The 24,226-nt window shown below is 33.5% G+C and overlaps 6 protein-coding genes across 12 annotated transcripts in view; 3 read left to right on the top strand and 3 right to left on the bottom strand.

Annotated features, from left to right (window-relative positions):
- The window catches only part of LOC116343545, a 32,104-nt gene extending 29,737 nt beyond the window's left edge, over positions 1 to 2,367 (top strand). For all 5 annotated transcript variants that reach the window (XM_031771662.1, XM_031771665.1, XM_031771664.1 and 2 more), the window contains exons 7-8: positions 1,221 to 1,318; positions 1,440 to 2,367. In XM_031771662.1, the coding sequence (XP_031627522.1) occupies positions 1,221 to 1,318; positions 1,440 to 1,610 (269 nt within the window). In that variant the 3' untranslated portion in view covers positions 1,611 to 2,367. The remainder of the gene's footprint in view (positions 1 to 1,220; positions 1,319 to 1,439) is intronic.
- A 1,078-nt stretch (positions 2,368 to 3,445) lies between these two features.
- LOC116344524 lies at positions 3,446 to 3,881 on the top strand. Its single transcript, XM_031773119.1, has 2 exons — positions 3,446 to 3,729; positions 3,789 to 3,881. Exons 1-2 carry the CDS (start codon positions 3,475 to 3,477, stop codon positions 3,870 to 3,872), a joined length of 339 nt encoding a protein of 112 aa, XP_031628979.1. The 5' UTR covers positions 3,446 to 3,474; the 3' UTR covers positions 3,873 to 3,881.
- A 42-nt stretch (positions 3,882 to 3,923) lies between these two features.
- Positions 3,924 to 6,303, bottom strand: LOC116343923 (complex I assembly factor ACAD9, mitochondrial-like). Its single transcript, XM_031772247.1, has 5 exons — positions 5,599 to 6,303; positions 5,441 to 5,542; positions 4,961 to 5,378; positions 4,556 to 4,877; positions 3,924 to 4,494 (listed from the first exon to the last, which is right to left on the bottom strand). The coding sequence occupies exons 1-5, from the start codon at positions 6,251 to 6,253 to the stop codon at positions 3,958 to 3,960; spliced, it is 2,034 nt and encodes a 677-aa protein (XP_031628107.1). The 5' UTR covers positions 6,254 to 6,303; the 3' UTR covers positions 3,924 to 3,957.
- A 3,378-nt stretch (positions 6,304 to 9,681) lies between these two features.
- On the bottom strand, positions 9,682 to 13,978 carry LOC116344371 (cytoplasmic protein NCK1). 3 transcript variants are annotated; one of them, XM_031772874.1, is made up of 5 exons: positions 13,630 to 13,978; positions 10,759 to 11,791; positions 10,385 to 10,694; positions 10,192 to 10,309; positions 9,682 to 10,103 (listed from the first exon to the last, which is right to left on the bottom strand). In XM_031772874.1, exons 2-5 carry the CDS (start codon positions 11,730 to 11,732, stop codon positions 10,012 to 10,014), a joined length of 1,494 nt encoding a protein of 497 aa, XP_031628734.1. In that variant the 5' UTR covers positions 11,733 to 11,791; positions 13,630 to 13,978; the 3' UTR covers positions 9,682 to 10,011. The 3 variants fall into 3 exon arrangements, with proteins under 3 accessions (XP_031628734.1, XP_031628735.1, XP_031628736.1); XM_031772875.1 differs by lacking the exon at positions 13,630 to 13,978 and adding an exon at positions 13,197 to 13,329; XM_031772876.1 differs by lacking the exon at positions 13,630 to 13,978 and adding an exon at positions 13,006 to 13,139.
- A 541-nt stretch (positions 13,979 to 14,519) lies between these two features.
- LOC116343578 lies at positions 14,520 to 18,406 on the top strand. Its single transcript, XM_031771730.1, has 4 exons — positions 14,520 to 14,776; positions 16,291 to 16,559; positions 16,931 to 17,361; positions 17,430 to 18,406. Exons 1-4 carry the CDS (start codon positions 14,684 to 14,686, stop codon positions 17,534 to 17,536), a joined length of 900 nt encoding a protein of 299 aa, XP_031627590.1. The 5' UTR covers positions 14,520 to 14,683; the 3' UTR covers positions 17,537 to 18,406.
- A 68-nt stretch (positions 18,407 to 18,474) lies between these two features.
- LOC116343577 (ralBP1-associated Eps domain-containing protein 2) lies at positions 18,475 to 24,003 on the bottom strand. The gene is made up of 7 exons (XM_031771729.1): positions 23,328 to 24,003; positions 22,814 to 23,182; positions 22,627 to 22,689; positions 21,331 to 22,565; positions 21,187 to 21,262; positions 21,004 to 21,117; positions 18,475 to 20,906 (listed from the first exon to the last, which is right to left on the bottom strand). Exons 1-7 carry the CDS (start codon positions 23,475 to 23,477, stop codon positions 20,475 to 20,477), a joined length of 2,439 nt encoding a protein of 812 aa, XP_031627589.1. The 5' UTR covers positions 23,478 to 24,003; the 3' UTR covers positions 18,475 to 20,474.
- Between the last annotated feature and the right edge of the window lie 223 nt (positions 24,004 to 24,226).

Raw genomic sequence — 24,226 nt, 5'->3', positions numbered from 1 at the left:
GTTGAAAAATTGAAATTTTGCGTTCGTAAATGCACAGAGTGCCAATATCAAGTGAAGTCGGTAGGGTGTTGTTATTTTTGGAATACGCTTGAAACGTCGGTAAAAATCTGGTTAAGCGATTCTTCAAAAAGATGGATATAAATTGTACCATAAAATCGAAATACGCGAATTAAGAATAAAATGTAAACAAAATGCGTCGTAAGAGAATGCGCCACTTGAAATCGATTATTTACGATGATATTCGGTCAGAAAATAGAATGAATCTCAGTCTGGTTTATGAAAAAAGAAATACTAATGAATATCGCTGATGTTGTTTTTTTAAGAGATTCTCCGTAAAGTGCTAGTCTTTCGGGAGACGATCCCATTATCAAATTGAATGGTTGTTTATTTCATTCGATTAATATAGAGAATAAAAATGTTCGGCTGGAGTTTAAATTTTGCGGCTCTGTGTCATTTCCCCATTGTATTATCTTAATAACCGTCAAAGGATCACCCACGTGATCCATCGAAATGAAATGCGCGCCATTTGTTTCAATCGTGCAGCATCGTTGATTCCATTTTGAGTGGCATGTTTCATTTTGTTAAACATAAATAGATGCCATTTCCCGCGTTAAGCCCATATATTGCGTATATGTATGCGATAATTTATTCATTCCACGAAAATAGAACGGAATGCAAAATGCATAACGCTATCCATCTAAACTAAATTTCTCAATTCTTTTGTCGTTTCGTGTGAAAAACAATCAACGTACGAGTATTTTAAATTGTGTTTTTTTTTTTCATATGTTTCGTTCGTAATGCTATTGGAGAATTTCTAAATACGCCATAAAGTTAAGGCGATATATTTATAGCAATCTATCCGATTTCATATGGAAATGTTTGAAAATTGATAAGTTGGTAACGCGCAACATAAACGTGTGTCCCATTGAACTGCGGTGTGCGTGTGCATAGATTAAAAAAAATCGAATACAAAAAAACAACTTTCAATGTGATGAGATTCTAAAAAGGGCACAACTTATAACCAAAGTGGGTAATTAACGTAACACACAAACGAAAATAGATCCGACTTTTCGTATATATTGTTTATCGAATAACACATCCTTTCTGATTCCATACCGATTTTTTTTGTTTGTTTGTTTGCTTTGACTTACTTTCTGTTAATGTTTGTAATCCTGATATCGAGCCAAATTTAATCATGTTTATTTTGTTATGGCACACAGGTGGAAAGCCCATTACACCAAATGATGTTACTGATAGCTTATCAAACGGACACACGACAGAAAATGGTGCTGTTGTCGAAACGGTGACGAAAACGGAAGTAAGTATCGATCGCATAGGTCTTAACCTGATTTTCTTTTCGTTTCAATGAAAACCGATATTTTTCTCAACCATATGGCATGGCTTCAAATTCTAATTTATCGTTTTTCATCACTTTATAGGCGCCCCAAAAACTACAAAGCCCAAAAAATGGCAGCGGAAAAGATGCGGATCAGAATGGTGCACAAAATACTCAAATTTCAAATTCAGTTGTACCGGGCCCACAATCAGCTAGCCACGTTGTAGTCGACGATAAAAAGAAGAAAAAGTGTACTTGTTGTGTGATACAATAGAAAATTAAACAAGAAAAATGGACACAAAATCCACTAGTTTCAAATATGTTCAATGTTCACTATAACATGAAAAAAAAAATCCAAAAACAAAAAAAAAACTTATTTTCATAACTCTATGAATTTAATTCAGCTGAATGGACAGAGTTAAATTCACAAGCACACATATTCTACAAACTACTTTCGTTTTTTTATATATATTTAGATTGAAATCTAATTCAAAATAAAAAAAATCAGCTTTCCAAACACAAAAAAAAATAATAATAATTCAGCAACAAACCAGGAAATCATCTACACAAATTGTTCTATATATATATATATATATATATAAATACTAAAGTCAAGCTACGACCAACCTTTAAATTCTTGATATGAAACCGCGACAAATGCTAAATGATAACAAATAAATAAACAAAAAAAAATAATGAAACACCTTACTAAAGAAATCTTTATGTGTACGTATTTATACTGCATAATTATTAATTGTAATGATATGATATGATATGTAATTATCGAAATATTATTATTATATTATTATTGTAAAATTAGGACTAATTTTAAGTAAAATATGGATTGTAAAACAACCAAAATCCAAGCAAACAACAAATGCAAAACAACACGAAATAGAAGAGTATATTTAAAACTATATATTCAATTTAGTTTAAATGTTGCAATGATATGAATGGTTGAAAAGAAAAATGATTTAACAATCTTTACACAAGACACGTAAATACATCAATATAAATTAAATAGCAAACGATTTTTGTATTACTTTTTTTTTCTCTCGCTCACTTTTGTGTATAGCACTGCCTGTATTTATATCTTTTCTTATGCGTGACTCATTTTTGGCACATTGAATTTATGTGATTTCAATAAACTGCGTGAGCTTAGCAGACATGTCTGTAGACGGTCATAATCGACTCAATGCGATCAAGTAGCTTTTGCTATATAGTGAATGTATGACACTCGTTTGTGTAACGCACTGAAAGCGTAAAATAGTCAAATGTAATGCAATGGGATCACAGTATTCTTGGCAATGAATTTTCATGTATCTGAAGAGCAAATGTTAAATTGTCTTAAGATTTTGCATGAAGTAGAGAGCCAGTGAACTAGAGGTAAATTTTCATTTTTTTTTACAATTTTTAAAATAAATTAATCATTTATAGAAAAACACCTACTTCGGACAAGTTTAAATCAATGCAAACAGATATGATTAACATAATAACGAAGATCAAGGTTTTTGCCACAAACAAATGAGGCACACAAACTGATGTTTAGTTTGTAGACCAAGATCAGTCATTACAAAAAAATGAAATAATGAAATGTAATTGGAATATGCTGCACAGTTAGTCATACTATTGTCAAAATTTTGGTTCCTGCTTTTTTACAAAATACTAGTTTTTTGGACTTAAAGCAAATCGTGTTGCTATTGTAAAATAAATGTTTGTTCAAATAAAATCGACAATTACCAGAACTAATAATTCAAAATACTTTGGTAGTTTCCGATGCGAATCTTAAAAACTTAGAATTTTTTTAGGTCGTTCCCCACATTGATACTTCTCTGGTCATTAAATTTTATTGTAAACATTCCAAAGAAGACTAATTATATGGTTCGTGTGAAGTGTAAGTAAAATAAAACTCATTGCCTTCTGGATTCTATTTTAATCATGCTCATTTCCACGGCATAGATGAAATGTTCACTTTATAAATATGTTGTGAGTACATTGAACTGTCATTAGAAAGTGATCAAAGTAAGACCGGTAAGAAAAATCAAAAGATTATTTTGAAAAGCAATTTCAAATTAGTTATCGAGTAGCTTTTGAAATAAAGGCAAAGGATTGTGACATCAAAATTGCCTTACGTAAAAATGGAAAGCAGCAACGTTTTTTTCGATCCCATACTAGCGAATTTTAGCTATGGAATTTTTTTAGAATCAATTGTAAATGATATCTCAAGTTCAAACAAAATGCATCACATTCGTATCTCGAGTAGTCAAAAGAAACAAATTGATAGTTCTGCCGTACCTATGCAGGAAAAGGAAGCCACGAACCAAAGTTCAATGGGTATCAATTTGAAAAATAAAGTATACGCAGATATAAAGAAGAATATTAAAGAGCTAAGTGTAAGTTACAGTAAAAATGTCGGATATTGAAATTGTCATCATATTTCGTTTTCTCTCAGGTTGAATATCAAAATTCCAATGACCGTGTGAAATCCATTTCGAACCGCATTGGTTCGCTCGTTGAAAGTCTTCGAAAATCTTAAATGACTTGGCCAATCACTTTGATTCCAAATTAAATAAAACACAATACAAAATTTGTATCTAAACATTCTATTCATTTAATAGCATTTAATTTTTATCACTTTTTTGTAGTACACCGTTTAGTACTGATGGTATAGTCGAGGATTTATTTCGATGTTGTTTTAGCAAATTTTCGGCAATAGTTTCATCTATATTTTGTGGAAATGGTCCACGATTATGTTTAATATCTAATGCCATTTTTCTGATACTAGGTGAAAATGCTTGAATCAAGCAACCGGCAACCATTGTTTCGTAAGCTGAATACCTCAATCCGATACAATATGCTCTCGAAGCTCTTGCAACACTGGCAAACATGGCATAATTTTGCATTGCCGCTTCGCCCAAATTCCTAATTTCAATTTCTCGGTCCGCGATCTTTTCGCCGTAACTGTTCAACAACATCTCAGATGAATATTGCATACGTAATATTGAATATTCCAAATCATTTGCCGTCTCGATCAGCGATGGATGCAAAAAATCACCTAAGAAATGTTGTGGTTCAAGGTCTTCAATTGTGGAATTGGCCAGATTAAGTTTTGCCCAAATTGAATCCTTGTATGACTTTACATGCTTTCCGAAATGATCCTGAAAATTAAACACGAATTGGTTAACATTGACATAACTTTATATGCACATAATAAATTACCAATGTGTGCTGTAGTCCAACGCGGCCAACGTAACTTTTCAAAGCGCTGCTTGTTTCGTTATACTGAAGCTGAAGTGTGTTTCGAATATCCACATCGATTGAATGATCTTCTATAGTCACTGGTGTATCGATTAAATTCATTGCAAATTGATTTAAATTTCGAAGAATGTCTTGTGAATAGGCTTTGGTAATGGCACACTCCAGATCAACCTTTGGATTGTCGTACATGTCAAGAATTCCGGCGCTCAAATAAATCATACTTTCAAGACCATACAAATCACATGCGATTTTTGCTAGGCTCTCTCGGACATACATCAAATTCCTACCAACAAAAAATCAGATCATATATGATAATCAGAACTACTAACTAACATCTGTGTGTTAACTTTGATATCAGCTATTTACCTGAGTTTTTCCGAATTGCATGCGGATCGAATAGTAAATGTGACGATTTTATTAAACATATTCTTCGCTTGAACCATATTCAATGTGGCCATTTGTAGCCTTGAACTAGCTAATAGTTTTTGTGATATTTTACGATCATCCGTATTTTCCGACAGAATTTGATCTTTTTCAATACGAACATTCTCAAAATTGACGGTAACAAATGGAACATCATTGCATCCAATGGTTTTATATTCATCGCTAAAAGTGATTCCAGATGATTTCGGATCGAGAACAATGGTTAAGTATGCATCAAAGAAATCATCATCATCGTCATCGTCATCGTCTAAAGCAAATTCCTGTTTTAATTCGTCGGATTTTTCAGCAACTACTATCAATAGATTTGCATGCTGCGAGATTGATGCGAATGACTTGCTACCTATTAAGCAGGATGGAATTTAATGGAACCCTGAAGGAGCTTTGAATAGATTAGAAACAAACCATTTAAAACGTAGTCGCCGTCATGTGTTTTTGCTACCTTAACCATATTTGAATCGGCTTTGCTCAATGGCTCATGCAAGCAAGCGGCTCCAATTATTTCACCTAAATTTGCAAATAGTTATTTTACATAAGTGTCAACACAATTGCATGTATAATACCTTTTCCCATATCCATAAGCCATTGATTGTGGTGGCTAACATTTCCATGATCGAAAATCGCTTCAACCGCCAACCGATGTCCGGCTAAAAATAAGAAGCTTTTAACATCGTTCGCTTCGCTCTCACTTGCTCGATGCATTTCACTTTTAAAATAGCCCAAACCACCAAAACGTTGATGAACCGAAGCGCCAAAAAGTTTCATATTTCGAAAATCATTTATCATTTGATGTGATACATCACGAAATTGTAAATAGGCCGGTGTACAAGCATTTTTTGTGAAATAATTGCTTATGGCACTGATTTTTTCAGTCATTTCATTGAAATCTTTAACTTCCATAACTTCCGGATATGTTAGGTGTTGCACATCGATTTTACCAATGAAAAAGTTCTGAATTAATGGTGGCCGCTGCGGTAATTTTGTTTGAAATTTCGTGACAATATGAATATTATCTAAATTAACAATCTTTTGGATTTCATCTTCGCTGAGCGGTCGATAAGTTTCAATGTCTTTTTTATTTCGCGAAGATTCATGCTTTTCATTTTCCGGTGACGTCGTTGTTGACTGTCCACAAGATGATGACGAAACGATTGACCTTCGCAAACAATGAACTGATTGATTTTTTGCAAAAGTGCTTTTTAAATGTTTCAAAAACATTTTTTTTTTCTATTTTATTTACAAAAGTTATTTAGTGATTCTATGACATATTCACATAACCTCAATCTAATGACAGATCTGTAGGTGACAGTACGGCACAAGTCGAAAATTCTCCAATGTCAAAGCTCTGTCTTTCTCTCTCTCCATCGTTTTTCAAACTCAATGAACTTGAACTAGATTCGTTAACAAATATTTATGGTTTTCATTTCAAATTTCATCACTTACCCAGGCTGTATTGGCTCTAGAATCACCAGAAAGAGAAATGCTATAAAATAAAATGAAAACGCGCAAAGAAAAACACATCTTTTATTTCCTTTATGACATATAATTTGTTTATTATTTTCCGTTGGGCTTTTGGGATACATTATGTGTTGTGTGTGTGTGCTCATTTTATTTAAAAATCTACGGAAATTTTATGTTATTCATGTATTGTATAACTGAATTGAGCTGAGATCGTTTGTTTTTTAACTCTGCTCACTTGTTTTACCCAAATAATTTTATCATTTTCAATATGATAAAAATTCGTTTTTGTGTTCGAGCTAAAAATCTTGCCACTGTTAGTCAATTGATGCATATTAATATTATTATTATTTTGTGTGCGTTTTGAATTTTATCTCTTTTATATGGAAGGGCAAGACTTGAGGTTTTTTTTGGATATACTATAAACGATTTACATCGATATTCGTTACGTAGAAAATGGATGTTGTCACGTATAAAAAAGAAACATCTTATATTCACCTCGCCAGCAAACACTATGGAAAACATTCTAATACCAAAATGATAATTCGAAAATTAAAAAACAAATCGATCAAAATGAAAACAAACTGTAACGAAAAAAAAATTAATGGACAGAAAACCACAAGAAATCATAACAAAAGATCTGAAATCAATTCTGTCTTTTGGTAATTAAAACACAAATACTTATTATTATTTACAAAATCAGTATTTTTTTTCGCCGTTGTTTTCGTTTTGACTTTTATCAAAAGAAATTGCATATCAACTCATTATTAGTTTTGATTAAAACTGTTATATCATCAAATAAATACTTTAACCAATCAATATTCGGGCAGCAGAAGTGTGCCTGGATTGGATATCTCTCTCTCTCTCTCTCTCTCTCTTGTTATTTCTACTATTCTTAGCTTGTAATGTGATGGGAAAGCATTTTGGATTTAGTCTTAACTTTTAATAAATATGTCAATTACACACATTGAGAGAAGTTCAGCTAATCATTTCTAGATATACTAAAATGTCTACGTCTTTGTAGAGCTGTTTGACTCATTTGTATTTGCAGCTTTCTTTGTCTATTATTTGGTTCGATTTTTCCTGCGAATCCATATATTATGCAAAACTGATCAACTGAACGTTACTCAGCAATATTTAACTGCAAATCGTAATGGCCATACCTTTTTATTTCTTTTTATGGATGGCACTTTTAATTTGGATCGTCGAGTATACGTAAAGATTTTTTTTTTATATGATTTCATATAAAAACGGTGAGAAATGATCAGTCATAGAGCGGAAACAGTGACAAATCAAACTATAATTTTGTTTGAATTGAATGGGTATTTTTTCTTTGCCAATTTTTCAGTTCAAAACGACGCCATTTTAATTAATACGAGAAACACAGAGACAGGAAAATGTTACTGAAGAAATTTGTGGATATTGTGCAATGCACATGGACAGCGGTTTTATTATGCAATTCCGAACATGCTAAAACCAATAGGTCTATTCGAATTTGATGAACTTTTTCAGTCATTAAAAGCCAAACTACTTCGTTTAAATGACTAAGAAAATCCATGGAATTTTAATCCAATATCGTCGGTAGGAAAGACATTGTTTAATTAGAATAGGTCTATTGTTCTACATTTCGAATATGTCGATAAAATCGCTGTCCGCATGCGTTGTACATAAAAAGGAGCTGCGAAAATAGCACTGATATAGCTGTAACCACGATCTATTCACTGAAAACGTCAAATAACATTTTTATTCGCATTATTTATGAACACTCGTCTGCAGATGACGAAATAGATAATGAAGATAGGGATGAAGATGAATTTCTATCGGCTGATGCAACCATCATGACTGAGAGATGTCATATTGTAAAAACGCCATCTGGTGACGTGTGTGAATTGTGGTTGAAAACAAGCGATATGAAAATTTAGTTAAGACACCATCCAACAATTCCGTTTTTGTAATTTCAAAAATATCGGTCCAATGGACCTTTATACCTAGGAGGGTTAAAAAACAACCAAAATAATATTTAACGCGACATAATATTTTTCAAGAACAAAAGTCGGTATTTTCTTTAAATTTTAATTGAGGAGCGAGCAAAGCGCTGGTATGCTTAAAAAACTTGGTAGTAAACAGAAATTCTTCGGTAGTTAAGACAAATCCTTATTTTACGCTCTGATTGAATTTATTAAATCATTTAAGGCAATACTGATTGATGTTTGATTCATCAGATAGAAAAATGGTAGATCGTGTCCCAGCAGAGCTGTAAATTGCCAGTATGACACATCCCAGTGATAAGCGATACAAATTTAGAAGGGTCAATTATCGTAACTGGGTATAAAAACGGATAATATTTCTTTCGAATGTTTCCTGTCGATATATGGATTTTTTAAGTCGGTCGTTTTATTTAAATAGAAATTATAATCTTCCTTTTGTTGTAAGGATGGATGTTTCTTTAGATATATAAGATTGGATAGTTGCGTCTCTGAACAGCGTATATAAAAAAAGATTCCATTCAAATCTGAGTATATGTTATTGTTTTTTTGTTGTTCGGATGGATGTGTTAAAATGGAATGAAAGATACGGAAAGTTGAACTATCAAGTAATTTGAAAAAGCGCAATCCAATTAATTTTTTTTGTTTATCAAAATTGTAGTTCTAGCTAAACGGATGTGTTTTCTTGAAACCTTTGTTTTTCATTCGGCAAAAAAAGCGATTTTTTTTCTTTTGGAATGCTTAGAAAATTTGAGTTTTTTTCGCGTCTAACAAATAGCATTGCAAAACAATTTAAATTGTTCGAATAAGTTAATTTTTTTTTTGTTAGCAATCTAAGAAAAACAAAGTAATTTTTTTTAACTTCTAATCGTACAAGTTTCAAAATAAATAGCCAAAATTTTTGTTAAATGAGTTTATCTACGATTTTTTTGTATAAATGTACGGAAGCGATCGATGTCCGATCATTTCAAAGATATCAAAATTTGATTCTCTCACTAAATATATATCGAATAAATTAGTTAATCAATTGCATATATCGTTTTTTTAGTTCAATGGGGTAATGAGTGCGCGATGCGAATTTGTTATATATATAGTATTATAAAATATGTCTGGTTTTCTGCATGGATTCTCATCTCTCACTTAGAAAATATCGTTTGTCATTTTCATTTGCTAATAAATTTATGAAAAAATGAAATGCTAAAATCAGTTCAAAAACCCATTTCGTGTCTTTATATGTTTGCATATAATATATAATGTTATGTGACTTTTCGTATAAACACACATTCATAAAATGGCATGTAAATGATTCGTATTTCATACGAAAATCTCTATTCTTCGGTTTACGATTACAGAGGGTTAAATGTCTGTTATCTTGAATATAGAGTTTATATGCAATATTTTCTTTTCGCTATTTATGATATTAGTTATATAAATTTAGCATTTTTCCTGCCTTACTTGGTTTTCTTTTTACGCGACAAATACAAATTTTTAATTAAGATTTAATCTTTTCATTTCCTTACACACATAAATGTTTTAAGTACCGTTCGCTTTGGGTAGTGATCGAACTAAATACAATTTTTCGCCCTGCTTGTTTGTGTAAATTGGCGCTCTTTGGTAATGATCAACTGAAATCGAACGGGAAAAATATGTTTAGTTTAAAGTTTGGTGATTCATTCATAATTAGATTGATGTTTTAATATCATGGATACATACCCAGTTGATCTAAACTGTGGAATTTTCGTTGTCCGATACAGTACATGCCATTTTCGACATGAACTCGGAAATGCTTGTTACGACCAGGCGCTTTCAATGACACTGAAAAATCACCCATCTGAAAGAAATGCCAACATTTTAAATCGATCGTAAATCATAAATGGCAACCCGAAAAAATCCATTCAAAACTTACATTTGTTTCACTGTCTCTGATGAGAAAATCACCATCGTGTCCATGTGAATTTAGCACTGTATCACATTGACTCCGTGTAATGGCTCCATAGTACCAGCTCTTACCAGCCAAATTCGGACGTTCGATTTGATTGTTAACGTTATTTATTGGCGGTGGTGAAATGGAGCTCTTCATCGTATCATTGCGACGATCGATTGAATCATTGTTTGGTTGACATCCTCGATATGGTTGCGATAAATATTCTTGCAATTCTTGTAAATAATTTCGCGGTACTAATCCTATTTGGCCATTATTATTACGAGCTTTGTACCTATTTTGGAAATGAGATATGATCAAACCATCAGGTCATTCATAAAAAAAACTGAATTGCTTACCATTCTGGATCGGAAGCAGGCCTATCTACGATTTCGAGTCGATCACCTTTGTCAAATGACAGCTCTTGATCATTATTCGAATTGAATGAGTATAAAGCGACTACGATGTCCAGTACATTTTCAGCCATGGCATACGTGTGTATTTGTTCGTCATTCGTGTCGCATTCTTCGGTTGTATAATTGCTAGGAAACCAGCCGACAGCATTTCCGCTTTGGCCACGCCACCATCCATCGTTCGACTTTTCAAGTATGAGAATTCGTGTGCCTTTCGACAGCGCCAATTCGTCCGGTTGTTGAGCTTGATAATTGTATTTCACAATGGCGGTGCCTATCGCTTCAGCTGGATCGGGCGGCAAGCGTCGTTGCATTGTTGGACTATCGACGGTACGTGATGGCGAGCAATTCGGCAGTGTTTTTGAGCCCGAACCTTTTTTCACTTTTTTCTTAATGCTATCGAACAGCGATGGTTTCTCTCGTTTCACATAATTGCTCGGCACATAACCCGATTGGCTTCGATTATTTTGTACACGCCACCAATGCTTTGAGTCATCCAAAAGCATATAACGTTCATTTTTTCGTAAATCCAATTCTTGATTTCCCTGCGCTGCATAATCATATTTTGCAACGACATACACAATGTCATCCTGTGCTTTGCCCTGTTTCATACTGCCAGCCATTTGTGCAATTGTTGTTGTTTTAAATGGTGATCGATTCGACGGTGTATCACAATTAAATTTCACCGTTCGACGTGGTGTGTTCAATGACTCAGTTGAAATGAATTTGGTTTGATTTTTTGGTGTTCTTGGGCTCGATGCTTGCGTATGTTGAAAACCACAACGATGATGAATCGCAACGTCAACTAATTGTTTTTGTTGATGCTGTTGCTGTTGTTGTTGTTGTTGTTGTGCCACTGTTGCTGCTACTGTTCTCGTCGAGGAAATGGGAATATCTTGTGCACAACTTCTTTCAAACATAATCCCACTGAACGAATCACACTAAAACCGCTTCGTTTGCTCAATCGATCTGAGCATTTCTAAAAAGTTCGCAAGAAGAAGAAAGAAAAGAAGAAAGAAAGAAACACACATAAGAAATCAGTATATAAACATCATTAGAAATCTGTGCGATGTCGAACAATCCAATTTTATTTAATATAATACATTTTGTTTTCTTCTTTTCATTAAAAAGTGTACTCGGTACACACTTTCCAAGCGAAATTGATTTTAAAAACAATATTTTCGCGTACATATCCATAACAATAAATTAATGTCGACGGAAAATGTATGTATATATGTTATGGTGTATGGTTAAGAAACCGAAGAAGAAATACATCGACGCACAAAAACATTTCAAGTATTTGTTTTTCACTTGATGTGTGTAACCTTGCTACTAACTTTCATTCGGTTCGCTCAAGCTCATACAGAAACAAACAAACAAAAAATAAATACCAAATAACGGCATAACTAGCAACTACACAGACGCGCACACACAACGAACAAGAGGAAGAAAACAAAAGAAATCTCTCACTCTCAATTCTCTCTTGTTGCATGCGGTAATTCTTTTTTTTTGCAATTAATCCGTTGTTATGTTATGGGTGTTGTTGCTCTTGTTTTAAAGCATCACCGCCGCCGCCGCTGCTCGTATACGAAATATAAAAAAAGATACCGTAAACTTGTATAATATATAATAATATAGTCCAAAGATCGTCGAAATGGTAGCGTAATTTCATGATTTATTTTGTCAGTTTCATTGATGTAAATGCTGTTGCTGCTGCCGCCACTTCTGTTACAGTTCCCGGTGTTTTATACACAATGGTACATTCACTCTGGGCTCCACGTCCCACTGAATGATCGCGTATACCCACACCAATACATCGTATTTCAAATCGACGCGATTTATGGACGTGAGAAAAAGTCACCGAAATGTTCAAAGCGCGCACACGGTACTATATTAATTTCACGAACTCTCGACACAACAAACACACATCACCATCATTATTTGTCTAAATCCATTTAACGAGCATGGACTAAAAATAGCCGTTTTGGCGTGACTTTTTTTTGTTGGCTGTTATTGTTGTTGTTGGTGATGTTGAAATTGTCAACTTGCACAGAAGTGGCGACAGCAACAGAATATCTCAGTCGCACTCAGAACATTTTTTGATTCAATGTAACTACACTTTTGACATTCGCTTCCATTCTTAAATCATGCATTCCATCCTGATTTTATAAAAGATTTCCGATTGAAACTTACGACAATGTAAAATGTTAAATATGTGACGAAAATTGACGGCAACTTTTATGAGCAATGTTGGGATGATTAATGAAACAGACGGAACCAGTTTAGGTATTGGTTTTATTATCGATGATACACATAAAAATTGCACAACGAAAAAAAAAACCAACAAAGAATATTGCACTCAACCTAATCGCAGAACAACTTACTTGTTCACCAATCACACAAATGCACACACTCTTGCCAATAAAAAACTAACACAATGATATTTCAACTTTCAATTCTTTATACTGCTAGTTTTGAGTCAAACATCTATGTTCTGTTTTCGCTAGAATCATAGAGACGACAATAATGGTGTACTTTTCTGTTGTTGTAATTCAATGACAAAAAAAAAACAAACAACTGCATCATCACTGCGAGTTGAAACGAGATGGAATGACGTGAAAACACCGCACAAACGTACAAAATCCGCCCCAGCCCTTAAGTACATATATATTTGTCACTCACACGCACACATGTGTATTTTCACAAGTACATACGTACTTGGTTCAACAATCGATTCACTTCTGGTCTCTGCTGAGAACCGGAGTCACACAAATGCACGATATTGCAATAATACCTACTCTTTCTTTCTCTACTTACTTTTACTGCTGCTGCTGCTTGTTTTCGGCTAATGATATACGTGTATGTATAATCGTCAATGTGTTACGACACACAAATTTTTTTTTTCACCACCGAGTATATTTCGTTTCTTTTTCTTTTTAATTTATACAATTGTTAAATAACCACCACGAATTCAATGAAGTCTAATTTCTAGTTTCACACTTCTTGTTGTTTTATTTGCTCAATCGACTTTCTTGTGTGTTCCTTATTCGTTTGTACCGAGTTGAGAAATCGAAATATGCAAACAAATGCTCTTTCTGTACGTTTTATTGTATGCGAATACAGTCTGATGTTGTCTAGCGTGCGAAAGAGAAATACACAATGAATGGATGCGAACGACTTTGCGGTCTCTCTGCCGAGCAATAAATGTCAGTGCAACCAACAGCACAGCTACAAATTTATTTGTCATTTTACTCATACCATTTTTTATTGTTTGAATCGTCCGCGTTATGAACTTTAAATTGAATTTCATATGGGACGAATTAAGAACGAAATTCTGAAATTTGGCATTTAATAAATAAAGTGAGAATTTTTTGGACTTTTTTGAATATTTTTATTAACTAGTTACAAAGAAAGTTTCTTTTACAACACCAATAAAGAATGAACAAAAAGCGATGGGTGCGTTCACATAATCATTTCAAATTTACAATTTCATTTGGAAACCGAAATCGAATATCTAATATTTTAAAATTATTATCGAATATAAATGACTTAAAATCATAACAATTTAGGCAAAAAAATAAAAAAAATGAACATAATTTGATGGAGTTCTATGTCAGCTGTGTTGATGAGTAGATATGGTTCAACATTTTATTATTGAGCAGAAGAGACATTTCTTTGTGTGTGGTGGTGTGTTCTTAATCGCTGTACAAAGGAGATTTCATAACAAACGCAGTAGAGAGAACATACGACCAACAAAAAAAAATCGAAACTAATCATAACGTTTGTCGATTCCGTGTAGTGAAGACTGCTTTGTGGAAAATTAATTGTGAAATAATATTTTTGTGATTGAAAAAGTGCGAATCAAGAAAAGATGACAATTTTAACGAAACCAAATGCGGGTGCTAAAACCAATCCAAAAACAGTCGATGCATCTAGCGTTGAAAATGGGGCAATCAATGAACAGGTACATTTTCTCTCATTTAAATTCAATGGTTCCGTTGCTTTTGTGCAGTGTGACAAAATCACATTGCACTGATCTACTTCATGGCTTCTCCATATCTACACAAAAAAAAAAGAAAAATAACGCAAACAATGGTCCATTTTACGTGATGTTTTATTCTCGATGGCAAAAAAATCGATAGTCACAGTTTTTTTGTGTCAGTACTTCATTTTAGTCTGCTTTATTTAATAAATTCAAGTGGTATCACAATTTTCTGAAAAATGGCACATTTAGATATTTTTTCCATATAAAAACCACACTACAAAGTATATAGAATTTCATGTGTTTTGACTAGAGAACGTTCGGCGTAACCAAAGTACTGTGTCACATTTCATTTTGGTATTCAAATATTAGTTTTAAAACGAAAAAAAAAACACAATTAGATGACAATTTTTACAAACCAAATATGTAAAATACGGTGAAAAAGAGAGGTAGAGAGTGAAAGAGACAAATTGTCTTTCTTTTTTCAATTAGTGTCTCCATTAGACAGACATAATGACAAAAAAAAACAAATGGAACTCGTTTGTCGAACCACTTTTGTGTGCAAGCAACATTTGAAAATGTTTTGGCAAGACTTCCTCCCTATCAAAACATATTAATTCGCAGAATTTTTTTTTGGTTTGAATATACAATAGTGTAGCATTTGTATAATATAAATATCCTAACCAAATGTAGTTCATGAGAGGGTTTTTGCGTTTTACATATTAATCGAGGAAAATCAATAAATATGTTTGATTTTGTTACAAAATCGTGTTGGGTGTTGAAAGCGATTTTTGTATTATCCATTTTCGTATGTATTTAACAAAATAAATGAATTCCATTCATATTAATAACGACTCGTGCACCAAACAGTTACATATCATAATTGCCTTTTAATCATGTGCCCCGTTGAAATTTTATTTAAAACAGGAACGCAAATTGACACTATCGCATTTTCTTATCAGTAAAAAATTACAATAAAGTCATGACTAAGTGAAACGAATGAAAACAAAGCTATGAATATTCTTTATTACATTGTTTTGTCTTTTGTTTTTGAATAACTCTTTCAGCTTTTATTTTCTTCTTCTCTCTCTCTCTCTCCCTCTCCCAAGAAAATAAACATTAAAATATTGCATGAACAAGATTCGATTTAAAGAATGTCGTTGATGCGACTTGCGTCGTAAAATGTCGATTTATCTTGAGATATAATTGAGTAAATGCTTCATTCAAAATACAAAGGTGGCACATGAACTCAATTGCTCTGCATTCATAAAATTTTAAATGTACTGCTATTGATGCTCGATTCATGACAAGTGAAATAAATACAACCTTCACATGGAACTAGTACATTTAAATGATTTGACTATCGATTAATTTTCTGTATAAAGAAGCACGTATTGCACAGTCAGTTTAATAAACAATATCATCTACCCAACATGTATAACTTACGAATTGGACTGAAACAAATGCACTAATGTGACCTTTTTTTATGTGATTAGGATGAAAATGGTAACAACGATAAATTGTTTTTGTTGCGTGAACGTACTCGACGTTTCACTGGTTCCACATTGTTGCTGATTTTGGCCACATTCTGTCTCATGTGCATGGGATTTTTGATCGGCTTGGTCGTCTATCGGCGTGTACAACTGCAGCGAATGCGCTTCCATGGTATGTGCAATCTACCATACGACGGCAATTTTGATGACAATCGTGATATACTGAATGCCATGAATGCTATGAACCAAAAATTCCACGATCTACAAGATTAGTAAGTACAAAAATCAGTCCAGAGATATAAACAACGCAAAAATGATGACTTGACATCACAAGTATTTGATTCTATTTCATTCAACTCGACCGATCTCGACAAATTATTGTATTTATAATTTGACGGGTAATTTGAGTATCATTTACATTACTTTTTACTTTCGCTTATCTCGCCTTTAAATTTGTCATATATGAATAAAAAATTTGTTTTTCCAACGAGAGTAAAAAAAAATGTAGGAATTTCTTATCTGGATTGTTTATCGTTACAATGTAATTGTGGCTATATAATAAGGCTAATAAGATTTCGTCTCGTTTGAATATTGCCGATACAATGCATTCTGATACATTTTATAATCGATTTTTTTTTTATAGTTCTGCAGATAGTCTTCAGTCTGATCTCGGACTCTTAGATGATCGAAATGATGACATTTTCCGTGAAGAGTTCGATTTGGGTTTGAGCGATGATGATTCATATGCTAAAATCAATGTGCCCGATTTTCGTGATGGCCGCGTCGGTCGCTTTTTGCACGATTTCAAGTATAATCAAACCGCAATCATCGATGAGAGTGCAAAACGTTGCTTTGTAATGCCACTTGATCGTGAAACAATTTTGCCACCAAAATCTTTGGCCGATTTAATTCTCAAAATGTACATGGGCGAATACGACATCAACACCACATCCATTCGAAAAAATATGCGCGTTGTATTACCAGCTCTTACCGATTTGTCAACGATTTCATTGAATATTCAACTTGCATGCGACTCCATGGACATTTACCTACTCGATAATTACGTCGGTGGAAGTAAGAGATGTCAATTAAATATTATTTTTTCACAAGAAGCTAAAAAATCTGTTTCTTTCTCTTTACAGTTGTTAAACGCAGCGCTGAATTAGTACCGGGTGCAAAATTCACCGAATTTACTGGCAATTATATTAATTACAATATCATGAACATCGAAGAGTTGAATCGCAATTAGGCGATTGAAGTTTTTTCTTCACAAACAAATCTAAGTTCTTTAAACTTTTAAATTGCCGAATGCGCTATGAATAATATGTCGCAAATTCAGACATTGTATTGAGATATTTTCAGCCAGATGAATCAGCTCAGCCAGATATCGTCAGGAGCTGAAATGGAGTGAAAACCATAAAAGTGATTGTTATAGTAATTTTAGCAATGTAAGTGTTATTATAACCATCACTTCTATTTTTTTCACTCAATTTCAGCTCCTGACGATATTTGGATGAGCTGTTTCATCTGGCTGAAAATATTTCAATACAATGTCTGCGCAAATTTGATTTATTTCTTTTTATGATACGACTTTAGTAATGAATATCGTTTAATTATCTTATTGAATGTTCTCAATTAATGAAAAAAAAACCAAAGTAGAGTTAAATGGAATTAAATAGCATATGTCCACACAAATACACAGCATTCTATTAGTCAGAACTTTGGACCTGGAGTCAATCTTTAGTTCTCCAATAATAATTCAAATATAATTAAGTGTTTGCTATACGAAGAGATAAACGCATAAATTTTTGTTTAAAAAAGAAGTCATAAAAGTAGGTTCAGGGAAATTAAGTTTTTGGAAATTGTTTTTTTTTTTTAATTTAAATTCAAGCATTTATAGAGTACAGTTTTTCTCTTTGATCGTTATCGTTTTTGGTGGGATCTATATAAAATAATGTGATGCAAGTCTGTGTTTTCCTTTTTCTGTTTCTGTTTTTTAAGTCAATCTCAATTTTGAATAAATCTAATATAACATCGATTATATCGACACAGCAATTTTACCAAAATAAAAACGACACAAATCAGCTACCTATTTTGTAAAATGATTAAAATACAATAAAATAATAAACTAAAAAAACAAGATGGTTTTTCTTTCTCAATTTTATGGATATTATTCATAAGTTTCAGATTTTCAACAAATGAATGTTAGTCAGCAATTCCAAAATGTCTACTTTTAACGATGAAAACAAAGTTTTACATATACTGCCGCCGGAAAGTTTGGGTACGATTAACGATTTTCATACAAAGTGCCTCCACTCTCTCTCTCTACCTCTCCCCTCTCTCTCCCTCTTTTTGGGCTAGAGCCGTCAATTTTCTACTACTGTAGATCACAGAATGAACTGCATTTCATCTGAAAACAATAACTGTCCGAAATGACTTCAAAGTTTTTGGTATTCAAATTTGCAATCTCCTAAAAAATGATTTTTTTATATATAAAAAAATGGATTTTTCGGATTATCTGCGCTTACAACCAATAAAATCATATGATGGAATCACTTCTGAGAATTGATGTCTTCAGATGAAATGTAGTCGATGCTATGATCTACATTTTGTCTGAATAAACTTTCTATCGGAAATGACTCCTTCATGGTCCGCGACATGTGTGAAAAACAGTAATTTGTATGAAAATTGTTAATCGTACCCAAACTTTCTGGCGGCAGTGTAGATAAATGAAACACAATTCAGTTTCAATTTTGCATAATTTTTTTTTTTATTTATTGATGAAATTATGTGGGTGATATTTCCGTTGATAAGTTTTAAATAATTTGTGTTTTAAATGTTTTTTTCTCTTAACTATTATTTGTTTGTGGATTTTTGTCTCTTGATTTTTCTTTTTTTCATAGAAAGATTTTCTTCAATGATGATTACTTATTGACACTTTGTTCTGTTGTTGTTGCGATAAACAAACAATCTGCATACGAAATTGTATGAAATAAATAGTAAACAAATACATAAGCAACGAATGATTTATGAGGATGAGAGAGTGATCAACAAAACAACACTTTTAAAATATAAGTATATAATATAATCATTCGTTATATATCAAATGGACATTTCAACATAACATAGTATTCTTTCTAGCCAATCTGATTCATGCTTATGTTATACTGTTTCTTGTATCAGCTCATGCGCCTTTTTCATTGAATTGCATTCAAATAACTTAGATTATATATATTCAAATCGCAAATAATAATAATACGTGAGAAGAGAACTTATTATATCTGTAAAAGGGGAAATTTACCGGAATTGTTAGATAGCTTTTGAAGCGTTAAACATATATAAAATTATCACGATTCTCTTAATTATAACATATCTAAGGTCTGTTCTTTTTTTCCTAGTATTCTTTTTTTGCATTTGATTTTTACCATCTTCTAATCATTCTCTCTCGAGCCGATTCGTATGCTTATTATACTTTTTTACTTAACATCTACAACATCAGGGTGAATTTTGATTTGGTGATATTTAGTTTAGATCTTTTCAACTCGATAAATGTTCAAATTTTCGAATTATTATAAAGGAGTTCGTGCTGTTCTCAAAACCTCACACACGAATAACAATATAGAATATTTTTGCAAATGGTTCTAATCAAAGAAAATTTGATTGAAATAAATAAAGTTGTTATGTTTAACTGATTTGATTTTCTTTCGATTTCATAGCTAGCCTTTGCACTAGCTAAATTATAGTATTCAATGAATAAACGTTGTTTGCAGTGTGCACTGATTTGACTTTTATCTGAAATGCGAAAAAAAAACGTTGGTTTCAAAATGTTTTGATTTGAATTACTCATTCAACCCGGTTGAGGCGGATTTTTGTTATATATATATACTTGCATATAACTGTACTATCAGAAGAAACTATATATTACTTGGGTAATTTTTTTTTTATATCTTGCTTTCAATCGTAGCTGGATTGTTTTCATTTCGAATGCATGCTCAATTTCGCGACTATGACACTATATGTATAAATCTAGCAATGAGCGTTTTTTTCTGTACAAAAACCCAACTACGAATGATAATTTAGCGAGAAAAAGAGAGTTGAATCAAAAGGGTAAAGTCTAAAAAAATTGTTTTCTACAAAGTGTGAAATGTAAAAGTATCAAACATCAATTTCTATGCACATTTGCACACTTATACAGTTGATTGGTTGTTTGTTTCTCTACTGATACAGACACCCAAACTGTTGTGTTGGCCACTATTGCAATCATTTTCGATACGCGCCAGCAATTCCACCTTTTTCTGTTGTACTGTTAATAGTTCTTCACTTAATTCATTGCAAATTGTTATAAGAGATTGATTTTGCTCTTTCAAGTGGCACATTACATCGGATAAGTTTTTACTGTCGTTTTTATGCAAACCAATTAGTCTTGAATGTGGTTCAACACTTGCGACAGATTTTGTTGTAATTGAATCGGGTGGAGAGGCTGATTCACGTGGAGTTGGCTTGCGATAGACCTCAAATGCACTTGACCGTTGTGATGACTGAAATGATGGAATGGCCGGCCTTTGCGGAAGCTGTAAACCATCATCATTTTCTAATGATTGTGGCTGATTTTGTGATGCCTGCATGAAATTAAATCAAATTATAGTATAAGTATCTGATCGAATTGCTTATCCCAGCCTTTACAAGGCAAGGTCTTGTGATTCGAGTTTAACTTACATCTGAACCGGACTCTGGAAATTGAGTAAAATCGGCAAATGGTGAATTTCCTGTTTCTATCTGTGCATCAAGACTGGCTTGTGCGGTCATATGTGGTGAAACTCGAGGAGGTACCTGCAATTTAACCAGAGATGCCATTAAGACTGTGTGAGAACATTTGAATTGTTGAGAGAAAATTCCTACCTCTGGTGGTACTGGTGCGTTTAGTTTTAGCTTATTCAAATCCAAACTGCTGCTTCGAGCATGTGTTTTTTGAGGTCTGAAAATGATAATTAATGTTATTAATATATTAAATGGTAAGATTTTCTTCGTTGAATGAATTTTTACCTCGGCGGTGGAGGTGGTGGAGCTTCTTGTTTTTTCATGAGAGTGGGCGGTGCAGTATCCGTTGTGTCATTGTTGTTCAACGATTCTCTTTGCGGTGGCGGTGGAATTGCGCCAATGCTATTTTTATTTTGAATAATTTTTTTCGGTTGTGGTCTTTGTATCGCTCTAAGATCATTCTGTATTCCTGAATCACGTTGTGCGGCATACTGCTTAGGGCTAGCCGTATCTGTATCTCGAATTGTAATGATTCCACCTTCGTAGATGTGATTTTCCGACTTTCGTTGATAACTCAATCGATTGGCCTCAGTGTCATCGTTGTTGTTATCATTGGCGACTGGTGTAATTCGTAATGGTAAAGGTTTTAAAATTTGTGGATCGGAACCAACCGCCTGTGCCGTTCGTTGCATATCAAAGTTGACTGGTTTCAAACCAGGACTTGATAAACTCGATGTCGGCGATTCGGTGAATTTCGTCCATTCTTTGCTACTTTGATTGCACCATTCCTTTGTCGTGTTGACAATCTTATTCGATTTTGTTGGTGATATTTCCAATTCGTTAACTGGTGAGCTTGAACTTGTACTTCCTTTGTTGCTATTGTTGTTGTTTGGATGTTGTTTGCTTTGGATTGTCGTCGGTCGGCTATTGTTTCCTGTATGACCACCGATTATTGGCTGTTTTTTTTCCGCCGTTGTTGTTACTGTTTTGACGAATGTCGAATTGTGTTGTGCATCCAAATTCGTTGAACTGTCTATGTGATCCTTATCGTCATCCAAATGCAAAAGATCCGCCTCAGCCGGCTGACATGAATCAAAAAATTTACTACTTGGAATTAAACACTCTGGCAGAATCGGTGGCAATGGAATATTATTTCGACGTGCCACAACCAAATGCATGGCAGCCGCAAATTCGGGCAAACTCAGTGCACCATCTTTGGTTACATCACACAATTGCCAAATGTGTCGCAGCTCTTCAACCGGAATGCGTGACTTTTCGAAAAATACTTTGGCTGCTTGTCCTGATATTAGGCTCTTTAAATCTGGTTGAATGGTTCGAAACTGTTTGATATAGTATTCTTTTTGTTCGGGTGTTATTTGATATACAGCCTCTAAATCAACGTCATTATCTTCTTCGCTGCTATGCCGATCGGACGACTCTTCTTCAGTGCCCAATAATTGTGTACGTTCCTCTAGTTGACCTTGCCATAAGGGATTCTTCGCCCACGGTCGCTCAGCAACCTGCAAATGGTCGGAAAATTCATTATATTGACCTATTGTCTGCGAAAACAGAAATACTTACGCTATTTGTTGGTGTAGGTGAATCACTTGCCGTGCTCCATGCATCAGGTGAGCCAGCCCGACGCTGCATCCATACAAATGTACAACAAAAACCGAAAATTGAAAGCAAGCAAATTACAATTAGCTTTAATTAGAAAATCTCTATATGGATGATTAGAATGCAAATGGAATGAAATTTCAATACAAACCGTGTGTGTTTTCTTTTCGACTGTGTCATTCTGTTCGACTTCTGAATCGGTGCTGGTGATGTCTGAATTGGCAATATCACTTTGCGCATCGGCTCTAGCCAATTCAATGAGATTTGGACTGTGGTCATTACTTGATCGCCATCGATTCAAATCGTTTATTTTGCCATTCAATGATTCCGTCCGCGGTGAAAATTGAATAGGAGATTCTTTCCAACTGAATTTTGGTAGTGGCAATGGAATCGTTGACGCAATCAACTCTTGCCGCAATGGAATCGCACTTTGATGTGCAGCTATTAACTTAAGACACGAATAAAACTGTACCTTTGACATATATAGAGCTGCCTGCGGAACATTTGCCAATGACATAATCTGCAAACGAATTTCGAAATAATGAGAACAAAAAAAAAAGTAAATTTTATTTCAATTTGAATTCCACATCGTTTGAATGAACGAATTTAAGAAACTGTATGCATTCAAGCGATGACAACATTAAAATCTGACAAATCTAACGTACATTTTTTACAATGTCATCCGATATGTTTGACGACCGAAACATTTCAGTGGCTTTTAGAACGGGCACTTTGCCCGTTTTTTCAATATCACAGCATGCAAATAAATCGGAAAAATATCGTGATTCGAGCTCAGTAATATTCACTTCTTCCATGATTCGTCGCTAACTTTACACTTGCTATAAATTTTCTGCGATTGCAAAATGCAAATTGAGTTACTCATTCACTGTTTGGTATTAATCAAATGGTTAGATTTTTTATTTTATCTCGAATTTATGCATTCGATACACAGCATTCATGTACACACACGGTTTTAGTGTCGGTTGCACTACGTTTTCTTTTCGTTGTTTTTGTTCTGCAATAATTTTCTCAATTTCCACCCAACCATCTGTCCCCGATGTACAATCGAAAGAAAAGAAAAAAAAGCACTGCACAATTTTACGGATTGTTTTTTTTGTTCTGCTTCACTTTTTCATCACGCGCACAAACAATGGATGAAAACAAGATGAGAGATTTTGACAGATTTTCGTTTTTGTGTATTATTATTTTTTTTTTTTGATGGCTGGTTTTACGCCATTATCATATCAACTTGTCGGTCCGTCAATTGATGAAAACTAAATACATTTCATTTGTTCTTTTTTTTTTATTTATGTCATATACAGATGTGTAAAGTATACACATCAAAATGTTCGTACGCACACACGTGACGATGAAATACGGAGCAAGAGAGTTGTGAATGTTTTATATGTATGTGTGGTACTGCTGCTGCTGGTGCTGTTATTTCTTTGGGGACCGTTCGCTTTTCGTACATATGTATTTTAACTGAATGCACACATTATTTCGAATGCTCAAAACGCTCGGTGCGTTTTGTTCCATATTTGAATATAATATTAATTGAAATTAA

This window comes from Contarinia nasturtii, unplaced genomic scaffold, assembly GCF_009176525.2.
Source record: "Contarinia nasturtii isolate CC-2019 unplaced genomic scaffold, AAFC_CNas_1.1 Cnas_scaffold_1037, whole genome shotgun sequence".
Lineage (NCBI taxonomy): Eukaryota > Metazoa > Arthropoda > Insecta > Diptera > Cecidomyiidae > Contarinia > Contarinia nasturtii.
This window is presented reverse-complemented; position numbering and strand designations above follow the sequence as displayed.

What these genes read in the sequence shown, in the direction of transcription:
- LOC116344524 (XM_031773119.1), top strand. Translation starts at nt 3,475, where the DNA reads ATGGAAAGCAGCAACGTTTTTTTCGATCCCATACTAGCGAATTTTAGC. An exon ending in AGAATATTAAAGAGCTAAGT is followed by an intron (nt 3,730 to 3,788) that starts GTAAGTTACAGT and finishes GTTTTCTCTCAG; the next exon opens with GTTGAATATCAAAATTCCAA.
- LOC116343923 (XM_031772247.1), bottom strand. Translation starts at nt 6,253, where the DNA reads ATGTTTTTGAAACATTTAAAAAGCACTTTTGCAAAAAATCAATCAGTT. An exon ending in GCTTATGGATATGGGAAAAG is followed by an intron (nt 5,543 to 5,598) that starts GTATTATACATG and finishes TTGCAAATTTAG; the next exon opens with GTGAAATAATTGGAGCCGCT. An exon ending in TTGGACTACAGCACACATTG is followed by an intron (nt 4,495 to 4,555) that starts GTAATTTATTAT and finishes TTTAATTTTCAG; the next exon opens with GATCATTTCGGAAAGCATGT.
- LOC116344371 (XM_031772874.1), bottom strand. Translation starts at nt 11,732, where the DNA reads ATGTTTGAAAGAAGTTGTGCACAAGATATTCCCATTTCCTCGACGAGA. An exon ending in CCTGCTTCCGATCCAGAATG is followed by an intron (nt 10,695 to 10,758) that starts GTAAGCAATTCA and finishes TTTCCAAAATAG; the next exon opens with GTACAAAGCTCGTAATAATA. An exon ending in CCACAGTTTAGATCAACTGG is followed by an intron (nt 10,104 to 10,191) that starts GTATGTATCCAT and finishes GTTCGATTTCAG; the next exon opens with TTGATCATTACCAAAGAGCG.
- LOC116343578 (XM_031771730.1), top strand. Translation starts at nt 14,684, where the DNA reads ATGACAATTTTAACGAAACCAAATGCGGGTGCTAAAACCAATCCAAAA. An exon ending in ATGGGGCAATCAATGAACAG is followed by an intron (nt 14,777 to 16,290) that starts GTACATTTTCTC and finishes TTATGTGATTAG; the next exon opens with GATGAAAATGGTAACAACGA. An exon ending in CGATAATTACGTCGGTGGAA is followed by an intron (nt 17,362 to 17,429) that starts GTAAGAGATGTC and finishes TTCTCTTTACAG; the next exon opens with TTGTTAAACGCAGCGCTGAA.
- LOC116343577 (XM_031771729.1), bottom strand. Translation starts at nt 23,477, where the DNA reads ATGGAAGAAGTGAATATTACTGAGCTCGAATCACGATATTTTTCCGAT. An exon ending in CACCTACACCAACAAATAGC is followed by an intron (nt 22,566 to 22,626) that starts GTAAGTATTTCT and finishes GACCATTTGCAG; the next exon opens with GTTGCTGAGCGACCGTGGGC. An exon ending in CCACCACCTCCACCGCCGAG is followed by an intron (nt 21,263 to 21,330) that starts GTAAAAATTCAT and finishes TATCATTTTCAG; the next exon opens with ACCTCAAAAAACACATGCTC.